This window comes from Hyperolius riggenbachi, chromosome 1 (assembly GCF_040937935.1).
Source record: "Hyperolius riggenbachi isolate aHypRig1 chromosome 1, aHypRig1.pri, whole genome shotgun sequence".
In the NCBI taxonomy this organism is placed as follows: Eukaryota; Metazoa; Chordata; class Amphibia; order Anura; family Hyperoliidae; genus Hyperolius; species Hyperolius riggenbachi.
In genome coordinates this window covers 558905473-558917729 of record NC_090646.1, presented here as the reverse complement: position 1 = coordinate 558917729, position 12257 = coordinate 558905473, and the positions used below count along the sequence as shown (strand labels likewise).

Below are 12257 nucleotides of genomic sequence, written 5' to 3'. Positions count from 1 at the left end.
AGGTGAATTAGCATTTAGATTTTTAAACAACACTCAGTAAGGTTATTACAGCTTTCATTTCTATTAATGACTTGTAATGGTAATAATGAATGTTTGACCTTCAGGCCCTGTCCACAGTGCTCAGCTGCATTGCAGAATAATTCTGCATGTCAACTCACTGCCCATACAATTCTATGGGCCTGGTCACAGTACTGAATTGTAACTGATCACATTAGTCTACCTCACTGCTTAGTATTGAAGTCTAGGGGCTTGATTCGCTAAGACAAATAGCATGCCTTATCCGAGTTAACACGCCTTGTCAGAGATAACACGCCTTATCTGAGTAGCATAGCGAGTGCTACGAACTTATGCCTGCTAATTGGCAATGACAAGAGCTCCACTCGTCCTGCCCTGAGTCCTTCCGGGTTCGTAGCGCTCACTATGCTACTTTGTTAAGGCGTGTTAACTCTGATAAGGCGTGTTATCTCAGATAAGGGTCTTGATTCACTAAACCGTGATAACCGGCCGTTTTTGCGCATTTTCGCATCGCGCGCAATCGCAAATTATCGCACGCAATCGCAACTTTTTGCGCGAAAAATATCATTTTTTCCAATTGCACGCAATAATTTGCGATTGCACGCAAACACAAAAATGCATGCGAAAATGCCCGTGATATGAGTTTTCACGGCTTAGTGAATCAAGCCCAAGGTGTGTTAACTCAGATAAGGCGTGTTAACTCGAATAAGGTGTGTTATCTGTGATAAAGTGTGTTAACTCGGATAAGGCATGCTATTTGTCTTAGTGAATCAAGCCCTATGTCTAGTCTCCATTGCAGCTCACACTAATTATAATGCATGCATTATGCAACTGACCACTGTGAACTTAGACTCAATTCTTTCAATAGGTTTATATGACCTTCTGTTATGATGTGTATTTCTAAGATAAATGCAACAAAATAATACCTATAAGGCTGGGTTCACAGTGGTAAGTTGCATAATGCATGCAAGTTAGAATAACACAATCAGTTACCAGTTACCACACAGTACTGTGACCAGGCCCATAGGAATGTATGGGCAGTGAGTTGACTTGCTGAATTATTCTGCAATGCAACTGACCACTGTGAGCAGGACCTCAATGTTATATACTTGCAGGATTAGATCCTTTTTATTTACATATAATAATCACTGTGAATTTGCATTAATTGGCAATGCACAATATTTGCAAAACTGGCACATTTGATTGGACAAAATGATCATATATTGAAACTGCGGGATCTGTACAGCAGGGGCGTTGCTAGGATCCTAAGGATCTGGAGCACTTTTGGGCACTCTAGATGGAAAATCAGCACCCAGTATGCCTACATAGAGGCACCACAGCACCCAGCATACCTCTGATTGATGCACCACAGCTCCCAGCATGCCCGCCATTGAGGCACCACAGCTGGCTCTGCCTGGGGGACAAAGGGAGGGGGGACACCAAGAGCCCAATAGTGTGATATTGTATAGATGATAATTAATAATGAGTAATATAACAATTTAATACTCACAAACCAGGGTTACCATTAGGCAACCACTGTGAAGGCAGGTGGGGAGATTAACCTGACCCCACTCAGGATTAAAAGTCGCTTTCTGTAGATGGGAAGAAGATGGGTACAACCCTCCACCAAGGGTGGACTTAGCAATATGTAGAAGCTTTCCAGAGGCGCCAATAGAATAAAAGTCACTTAAACGAGCTTAAAACCGATGGGGCAGTGGTGGGCCTATCCCATCCATGCGGACAAAGCAAACAAAGGAAGGACTGTGGCATCAACAGTCAAACAACAATTTATTTATAAATTGCCTAAAAATAGCCTATTTTTACTGTGGAGTATAAATAAATTGTTGTTTGAATGTTGATGCCACAGTCCTTCCTTTGTTTGCTTTGTCCGCATGGATGGGATAGGCCCACCACTGCCCCATCGGTTTTAAGCTCGTTTAAGTGACTTTTATTCTATTGGCGCCTCTGGAAAGCTTCTACATTCTGCCTGGGGGACATTCGGGGCACCCCAGAATAGATTTGGGGCATGTGCCACTGATCTTTGGGACTAGCAACGCCCCTGCTGTACAAACATTCTCTGCTTTGTACAGCTGACTCTGCTTGGGGAAACATCAATCAGATATGATGAATTGGCTGGTTTGTTATTGTCTTATGCAGTGACAGCTACATCTGCAAAATCCGTAGAAGATACCTGTATATCATTTTGAATTCCTATTCTCAAACAGAAATGGCAACCTTCCTGTTTTTAAGCAAAGGCAGCTTTTTTTTTCTAATAAATAGCAGTGTGGGGGTTAATATGAATGTGCTTTTATATTCCCCCCAGTGTCCATTGCCCTCCCCTGCCTATAGAACTGGACCGCACACATCAAATAAGGCCACCAGAAAAAAGGAGCATGGGGTATAGCCAAAATTGTAAGGTGTTGTCTATAACATTTTTTTTATTGTTTCTTCATCTTTAGCTGGGATAGAATAACAATAAATATGTTAAAATACATATAATAAATAATAATATAATAATATTATTAATAATAGTAATAATATATATGTTAGAATAATGGTGATAAAAAGTGTGCCGGGTGAAGGCAAAATCGCAAAATATTGTGTATAACACTGAAAATGAAAATATATTTACAGTTGTAATAAGCATAGTAAAACATTGGTAAATATTACCAATATTTTACTACAACTAAACCTAACCCTACTCTCACACAGAACCCTCCCTGGGTTGGGGCTGGCTGGTCTAACCCTAACTCCCCCTGGCTGGCCTAACCCTAACCCCCCTGGCTGGCCTAACCCTAACCCCCCTGGTGGTGCCTAACACTAAGATTTCTGTGGTGGTGCCTAACCCAAAACCTCCCCATCCTGACGCCTAACTCTAAAACCCGCCTTTCTCCGCTGCAAATAAACGTAAATACAAAAAGCAATACATTTGTAAGATAATACATTTAAAAATGATCATTTATGAAATTATCATTCTCAAAACAAATTTAAAAATGAAAAAAAGGGAAAATGATAATTTATTAAATGATAATTGTCAAATCAAATTTTCAGTTTGCCTGGCCTGGTGCCCGCTACTTACCTGGCACCCAAATTTCTTCTTTTGGCACCCAATAGCCAATATTTTGCATTAGCGCCCAAACAGTCCATTAGCCGCAGGCACCCAAATTTCCTGATTCTGAACTGTCCATGTTGCTCAGTAGGAATGCTCATTTGGATTTCGCGGAATTGAAATTTCCGATCGGAAATCCGGATTTCCAATCAGAAATATGGAAATCGGATAATGGAACTCATAAAATGGATTTCTGCGAAAATTCTGCATTACTGCAACTCGGTAATTTTAGGACAATCACAGAACTCGGAAGCATTGGACAAATCAGAGAATGCAGAAGCGACTCGGAAGTATTTGGCCAATCAGAGAATGCTAAAAAAACACTCAGAACTCAGAAATCAGATTTCTGTAGAAATACTGCATTAATACAACTCTGTAATTTTAACCCAATCACAGAACTCGGAAGCATTGGACCAGAGAATGCAGAGTCAACTCGGAAGTATTTGGCCAATCAGAGAATGCAAAACATGACCCCAAAAAACACGACTCTGAAATCGGAAATCCGAACTCAGAAATCAGAAACTGATCGGAAATCTGCAGAATCGGTAATGGGCATTGGCCGAAATCGGAATTTATGCGAAATCGGAAATTGACTTTTCCGATCATCCCTATTGCTCAGACTACTCAACTATGAAGAGACTATGGACTAGATCAGAGTCAGACTGCGCATGGCATGGCCCATCTGTTATCTAAGGTTTGCACAGCTTGACTGCAGTTTGCTGGAACTTGGATAATACCTTTACCTAAAGTGAAGTTCTACATGAAGCTTGAGGATGCAGTGCTTTGTCTTGTTACTTCTATAAGTAGGTTAAAATGTAATCAACAATAAGTGTGAAAAAGGAATTACGTACTGATGCCAATGAGTTTGAATGCTGTACTATTATTATTATAGGTCCAGCAGGCTCCCTTCACATCACACTCATTAATGTTCCATAAAGTGCAGCTGGTATCTAGAAGAACTCCAAACACTATTGGTCCAGGTATGGAGCCTAAAAACAGAAACACAATCATAAACATTAGACAGGAAAGCTGGCATAACCAAATGCAGTCACTATACATAACAAAAAGATCATAAAAGCAGCACACATTTCAAGGAAACCAGAGACGAAGGAACTTGAAAAATGAAAAAAGATTTTATACATACATGGGGCTTCCTCCAGCCCCATCAGCATGGATCGCTCCCACGCCGCCATCCTCCACTGCCTCTATCCCCCGGTACCGGGTCCCGTCACTTCCCGCCGGACGTGGCCAGTTGTATGCATCCACAGGGGCTCCCTCCATCTCGCCAGCGCCTGCTGTACACATGCGCCTGCGCAGTACAGAGGGAGCGCACTGCGTGTGCGTCGACTGGCCATGACTGGCCGAAGAGTAGGAACCCGGTACCGGGGGATAGAGGCAGCGGAGGACGGCGGCGTGGGAGCGATCCAGGCTGATGGGGCTGAAGGAAACCCCAGGTATGTATACAATCTTTTTTTCATTGGCCTCTGGTTCTTTTTAAATTGAATAAATCAACAAGGTTTCCTTAGGCTAGGTGCACACATAGCAGAAACGCTAGCGTTGAGTAGAACGCTGCATTTTATGCAACAATGTTACTTAAAGAAAAACTGAAGCAAGTTTAAAAACGGCTTTTTACTTTTTATTTATGTAAGGCATTTTTTCCCCCGTAAAAACGATGCTATCCCGCGGCAGAACGAAGGGTTATTACCCCCCAAATCCCCTTTGCAAAATGCACAACTTTCTTGGTTGTGGATTTTGCTGCTCATGGAGGCAGAGCTTTCGGCTGCAGCTCTGCCTCCATACACGTCAATCAGCCGTGGATCTTCGCCTCTCCCCCGCCCCTCTCAGTGAAGGAAGACTGAGAGGGGCGGGAAGAGGCGTCTATCAGCACTGATGGATGTGAGTAGAGGCAGAGCTAAAGCCATAAGCTCTGCCTCTCACGGAAGTGCTCCCCGCAGTGTGCCCCAGGGGATTTGTGGGGTAAAGACCCCTCGTTCTGCCGCGGGATAGCGGCGTTTTAACAGGGGCAAACATGCCTCACATAAATACAAGGTAAAAAGCCGTTTTTAAACTGGTTTCAGTGTCTCTTTAATGGACTGCATAAAAAAATGCATGGGTATGGGTATGTACTTTGGCATTTTCAAAATCACTAGTTTTGCTGTATATTATGCATGAACGCATCAAAAATGCACATAATGAAAGTCAATGAAAACGCAATGTATTGCGTTTTGTATGCGTCTTTGATGCATTTTTATGCGTTTTTTTTTTAAGATTTCTGATGTATTTTCACTTCCTGTTGTCTTCCTAGTGTTTTGCATAAATGTAAATATAAAAACGCATACAAAACACTTTTTATATATGCAAACGCATTAAAACGCATGCAAAATGCTTGAAAAATGCTTTTGTGTTAAAAAAACGCAACCGCACCAAAAACGCAGCAAAAAAACACACAAAAACGCACAGAAAATGGGCACAACATTAACATAAAACAATACATAAAACGCAGCCTTTCACATTATGTTACAGTGGGATGCGAAAGTTTGGGCAACCTTGTTAATTGTCATTATTTGCCTGTATAAATCGATGGTTGTTACGATAAAAAATGTCAGTTAAATATATCATACAGGAGACACTCTCAGTGATATTTGAGAGGTGAAATGAAATTTATTGGATTTGCAGAAAGTGTGCAATAGTTGTTTAAACAAAATTAGGCAGGTGCATACATTTGGGCACCACAAAAAAGAAATGAAATCAATATTTAGTTGATTTGTAGAAATTACAGCCTCTAAACACTTCCTGTAGGTTCCAATGAGAGTCTGGATTCTGGTTGAAGATATTTTGGACCATTCCTCTTTACAAAACATCTCTATTTCATTCAGGTTTGATAGCTTCTGAGCATAGACAGCTCTCTTTAACTCACACCACAGATTTTTAATTATATTCAGGTCTGGGGACTGAGATGGCCATTCCAGAACATTGTACTTGTCTGCAGGAATGCCTTAGTGGATTTTGAGCAGTGTTTAAAGTCGTTGTCTTGTTCAAAGATCCAGCGCCCACGCAGCTTCAGCTTTTTTATTGATTCCTGGACATTGGTCTCCAGAATCTGCTGATAATTAGTGGAATAATCCATGCGTCCCTCAACTTTGACAAGATTCCCAGTCCCTGCACTGGCCACACAGCCCCACAGCATGATGGAACCACCACCATATTTTACTGTAGGTAGCAGATGTTTTTCTTGGAATGCTGAGTTCTTTTTCCTCCATGCATAACTCCCCTTGGTATGCCCAAATAACTCAATTTTAGTTTCATCAGTCCACAGCATCTTATTCCAAAATGAAGCTGGCTTGTCCAAATCTGCTTTAGCATACCTCAAGCGGCTCTGTTTGTGCTGTGGGAGGAGAAAAGGCTTCCTCTGCATCACTCTCGCATACAGCATCTACTTGTGTAAAATGTGCCGAATGGTTGTACAATGCACAGTGCCTCCATCTGCAGTAAGATGATGTGTAGGTCTGTGGGTTGACTCTGACTGTTCTCACCATTCGTTGCTTCTGTTTATCCGAGATTTTTCTTGGTCTGCCGCTTGGAGCCTTAACTTGAACTGAGCCTGTGGTCTTCAATTTACTCAATATGTTCCTAACTGTGGAAACAGACAGCTGAAATCATTGAGACAGCTTTCTGTATCCTTCCCCTAAACCATGATGGTGAACACTCTTTGTCTTCAGGTCATTTGAGAGTTCTTTTGAGACCCCCACATTGCTACTCTTCAGAGCAAATTAAAAGAGGAGGGAAACTTAGAATGGACCCCCTGAAATACTCTTTCTCATAATTGGATTCACCTGTGTATGTAGGTCAGGGGTATGCACTTGCCTTATTTTATTTAAACAATTATTGCACACTTTCTCTAAATCCAGTAAACTTCATTTCACTTCTCAAATATCACTGTGTGTGTGTCTCCTATATGATATATTTAACTGACATTTTTTGTCGTAACAACCAACGATTTATACAGGAAATTCATGACAATTAACAAGGTTGCCCAAACTTTCGCATCCCACTGTATGTGTGCACCCAGCCTTATAAAACATAAGGTTTCCTAATAAAACAACTCATAATTGAAATGCATAGTCATATAAAGCAAACATCTGAGCAAATACTAACCTTCTCTCACACAATAGCCCAGTGTGACATAACATAAAAATCTGCTTTATAACAGTTGAAGTAGCAGAGGTAGTATGTGATCAATGTTAATCTTATTGTATGATCTGTACTGTATGATCAATGCTAACCCTGGACTCCCCTGCATTTCCATTGCCAGGCCAGTCCATATGGCACAGTGTCACTATCATGTGACATTACTACACCTCCTACAAATAGACATAAAATTGGCATCTGTAATTAAATGAATTCCTGTATAATGGTTTATACACATGCAATTTTCCTGTCAGATCGACGGGTCAATTGATAATTTCCAGCATGTCCGATCACCACCCAATCGAGAAAGGGATCATAGGTATATACAGTAGTTACATAGTTTGGTTGAAAAAAAGACATTTGTCCATCAAGTCCAACCAGAAAAAAAATAAATAAAATCGCTTTTCAGATCAGTACTGCACAAAACTGATTTCTTTCGCCAAGAGAATTTGTAATTAAAAGATGACAAGAAAAGTCCTCCCCGACTCTGCATGGTGTCAACAACTCTAGATCAAAAAGGTCCATATGCAATTCACTTTTTCTCCTGACATATCCTAGGAGATAACTTTTTACAATTGAAAAAGTACCAACAAGTAGGTGAAAAAGTACTATCAAAATAATTGTGAGTATTTTTTTTTCTTCTTTTTGCTTACTGGTGGCTTAAAATGAATTGTATTGACACAGGCCCATATGCAATTCTCTTTTTCTCCAGAGTTTTCTCCTAGGTGATATTTTTACATGATTTTACATATTTTACACATTTTTAAATATTTTTACATCTTGTCAAAAAATGCCTTTTAAACCACCAGTAAGCAAGAAAATACTCAAAATTATTTTGACAGTACTTTTTCACAAACATTTAGGTACTTTTCCTAAAGTAAAATGCATAAAAGGTATTTTAAAGAAAATATGCAAATGATCTCCTAGTTAATTGCATATGGGCCAAGGTGTGGAAATATCACCAAGGAGAAAACCTTAATTGCATATGGGCCAAGGAAAGATAACAGCCCATATGCAATTTACTTTTTCTCCTAGGTGATAATTTTACAACTCCTAAATAAAATGCCTTTTAAACCACCAGCAAGCTAGAAAATACTTCAAATAATTTTGATAGTAGTTTTCAACTACATTTTTTGTAAAATGCTGAAAAGTTATTTTAAATACAAGATGAAAATGTATCTCTTAGGAGAAAACTCATGTGAAAAAGTGAATTGCATATGGGTGGCCAATAAGTAAAGTACATTTTTTTTTATGAGATACATTTTGTGAATCAACACCCAAAATCATTGGCTATGTCTGCTAGAACCAGTTCTGATGGAAGAACTTTCCACATTTTCACAGCCCTCACAATGTAGAATGTATATATCTAGAGAGCCACTTTGGGGAATATTACAAAATGTCTAAGGGCCTGTACACACTGCTGCGCTTGCGTTGCGTTTTTAAAAACGCAAGGTCTTTTGAAAAAGAATGAAAATCGTGATGACTTGTACACACTGGTGCGATGCGTTTTTAGAAAAACGCAATCGCAGTGCCTGCTGCGCTTTTTTAAGCGCAGCGCATGAAAAACGCATTAAAAACGCATGCGCTTGCGTTTTTGCCTGCGTTTTTCAGAAGTCAGTATCCCAGAAGACTCTGCAATCTCCTGATTCCTGTTGAAATGTAAACTAGAAAAAAAACAAAGGATTCTTTAGCCAATCAGCAATTACAAGAAAAACGCAAATGCACAAAAAACGAGGGCAAAAGCGCATGCGTTTTTAAAACTACAGGCACTTTAAAAACGCATGCGCTTGCGTTTTGCTTGCGTTTTTCAGTGTGTACAGGCCCTTAGGCTACTTTTACACTTAATCAGTTGGTGTGCGTTAGTGTGCGTTAGTACGCATTGGTACGCGTTGGTATGCATTTTTTCCATAGCAGTGCATTGGGAAGAAGATTTCAGTTAAAACGCGTTAAGTGTGAAAGGTGCCATAGGAAAACATGGGCATTACTTTGAAAATTAGTTTTCTTTCCGTTTTAACTGAGAGCAACTGATTAAGTGTAAAAGGGCCCTAAAGCAAATAACTTCAGAAGGACACAACATTTGAAAATGCTACAATCAATCCGTGGTATTTTTATTTGGTGCACATTGCCAAAAGAGCTACATTTACCTAATAGTCGAATAAATGACCATTGTACTCCGAGAGCGAAGGATCTTTGTTTGTCTGGTACACACCTGCAAAAGAGCAATTCATTTCTTTAATTTTTTCAAGATAGACAGAAATTATAATTAACAAACATCTTTTAACAATGAATTTGCAAGGATGGAAATAGTGAACTGATGGTGCTAAATTTATTGTCAAAGGTAGAGGCTGTATGGCCGTCACCCTGATATTTGGTTTTTGGGCCATTTTCCACTAGCCTTCAAAAAGCGGATCGTGGCCGTTTTGCCAATTGCAGCAGCACTTCAATTAACATGTAAATTGCTATGTTGTTTTTCTGCTAGCACGATTTGTTTTTTCCTGAATCGCAATCGCCGACCTGTGTGGTTTTTGGTGTGGTTGCGCTCATATGTATCATGGTGTGCTTGCATTAGCGTATCCGTGCACTAGCGTACACCATGATATGGTCTGCAAGCACACCATATCAAGGTATGTTTGCACTAGTGATCGCATTTCCTAGTGGAAAATGGGCTCTAACTTAACCATTCCATAGGGTTCCTAACATATTATAGCAGAGGAGTATGCCTGTTTGCTACAGTTATTTATGTTAGTAAGAATACTGCGGGACAGTGCAGTATATAACTCATCCAACAGACATGGCCTAGGATTACCACAACTACCCTGCTATTAGGCAGCAAACATTTGCAATCCTAGGGCCGAAATATATATTTATGTCAGTTATTCTATTACTCGGTTTATCAGTAAATGCTCATACTGTATCTCCAGTATGGCACATTGCTTTGAAAGGAGAATGCTAAGCTGAACTCATATATAACAATATTAACAACAGCACCTCTGAATGTGTGGTTTTCCTTATATGTTGGTTTGTAGCGCACAGGTTTATCACACGTTCATTTTAAATGTAAATGTTGGAGTAACTTTAGCTAAGAATGCTTATTCGGGAACAGGTTTATTGAGTTTTATAGTGGAATGTAACAGAACTAAGATGAAAGAGGAGATAAGTAACAACTAATGATATCTATGTCTGTGAGCAAGCCTGGATCATTTAACCTCCCTGGCGGTACGCAGTTTTAGAGGCTGCTTCCGCGGGAGGATTTTTTTAAATAAAAGTTGTGCTATATGTGTAAGCTAGCACTTTGCTAGCTAATTATGTCCCCCAAGCTTCCCGGCACCGCTCTGATCCTCCCGATCGCTGCCGGCAATATTTACCCGTCTGCGATCCCGCGAGAGCCGCAGCTTTACAATTCAGCTTCACTCGTCAATATGGCGACGATGGGACATGACGTCATCGATGTCATGCGCAGTTCAGATCCTCCCCATAGCGAAGCCTGGAACTGAAGGCTGCGGCTGCGCCATCGCGGGATCCCTGGGGGGTACATATTACGGCGGTGATCGGGGGCGATCGGTGGAGACCGGAGGCACTTGGGGGACATAATTAGCTAGCAAAGTGCTAGCTGAAGAATATAGCACAATTTTTATTTAAAAAAATCCTCCCGGGGCCATGTGACCCCTTCGGCGGCTGGCCCGACCCTAGGTCGGGCTTACCGCAAGGAAGGTTAAGTAATATTTGCATAGCATGACAATTTTTACAATTTCAGTCATCTTTTGGCAAATGCAACCATAAGGGTTTCCACTGTGAAATGCATTTAGGCTGTGATGCAATTGCGACGTCACGCATTCCCCATACTGCATTTCGACCACGATTTCCAAGAGATCCAACCAGTGGGTAACATTTTTTTAATTGCGTATTACAAAAAATCCCATCGCACCACACTTGCTATGCAATTTTCACTCCTTTACTTTATACAGAAGCACAAATGCACAAAGCATGCAGCAGGACCAAGGTTTGTCCAAAATCATGTCACAAATGCATCTACAGGTGAAAATCGAAAAATTAGATTATCGTGCAAAAGTCCATTTATTTCAGTAATTCAACCTAAAAGGTGAAACTAATTTATGAAATAGACTCATTACATGCAAAGCAATATATCGCAAGCCTTTATTTGTTTTACATTTGACGATTATCACTTACAGCTTATGAAAACCCCAAAATCAAAATCTCAGATCATTAGAATATTGTGAAAATGTTCAATGTTCAATCTAGGCTCAAAGTGTCAGACTCTAATCAGCTACCATATATACTTGAATACAAGTCAACCTCGTGTATAAGTCGACTCCAATATTCAACCCTCTTAACCTGGAATTTGTTATTGACTCGAGTATAAGTTTATCCAGCAAAGTTAATGGCTGCACCTGGGGCCCAGGAGGGGTTAATGACTCCACTGCATAAAGTATTTCAGCCAATAACCCCTCCTGTCCCTTAAAGGGACACTTAAGCCAGAAAAAAAATGAGTTTTACTCACCTGGGGCTTCTACCAGCCCCCTGCAGCAGTCCTGTGCCCTGGCAGCCACTCACTAATCCTCTGGTCCCCCGCTGCCAGCTAGTTACGTTTTTGCCGACAGGCCCATTAGGACTGGCCACGCATAGCTTTTTCCGCATTCCCGTACGAAAATACGCGTTGCCGCATTACAAACGCATAGATATGCGGGAACGCATATTTTTGTACGCGTTGCGGCCCGCAATACCGCTAATTGCAGTCGGGAATGCGGATAAAGCTACGCTTGGCCAGTCCTGATGGGCCTGTCGGCAAAACCGAAACTAGCTGGCAGCGGGAACCAGAGGATTAGTGAGTGGCTGTGAGGGCACAGGACTGCTGCAGGGGGCTGGTAGAAGCCCCAGGTGAGTAAAACTCATTTTTTTTACTTAAGGTTCACTTTAAGCACAGCCA

At 40.8% G+C, this 12257-nt stretch overlaps 1 protein-coding gene and 1 long non-coding RNA gene across 3 annotated transcripts in view; one reads left to right on the top strand and one right to left on the bottom strand.

Annotated features, from left to right (window-relative positions):
- Nucleotides 1–12257, bottom strand: part of LOC137526536 (solute carrier organic anion transporter family member 4C1-like) — a 100843-nt gene that overhangs the window by 5634 nt on the left and 82952 nt on the right. For both annotated transcript variants that reach the window (XM_068247474.1, XM_068247476.1), the window contains 2 exons: nt 9457–9521; nt 3976–4113 (listed from right to left, as the gene is read on the bottom strand). In XM_068247474.1, the coding sequence (XP_068103575.1) occupies nt 3976–4113; nt 9457–9521 (203 nt within the window). The remainder of the gene's footprint in view (nt 1–3975; nt 4114–9456; nt 9522–12257) is intronic.
- The window catches only part of LOC137526562 (uncharacterized), a 125725-nt gene that overhangs the window by 106431 nt on the left and 7037 nt on the right, over nt 1–12257 (top strand). The window contains exon 3 of the long non-coding RNA XR_011023116.1: nt 4017–4104. This is a non-coding gene — a long non-coding RNA (uncharacterized lncRNA). The remainder of the gene's footprint in view (nt 1–4016; nt 4105–12257) is intronic.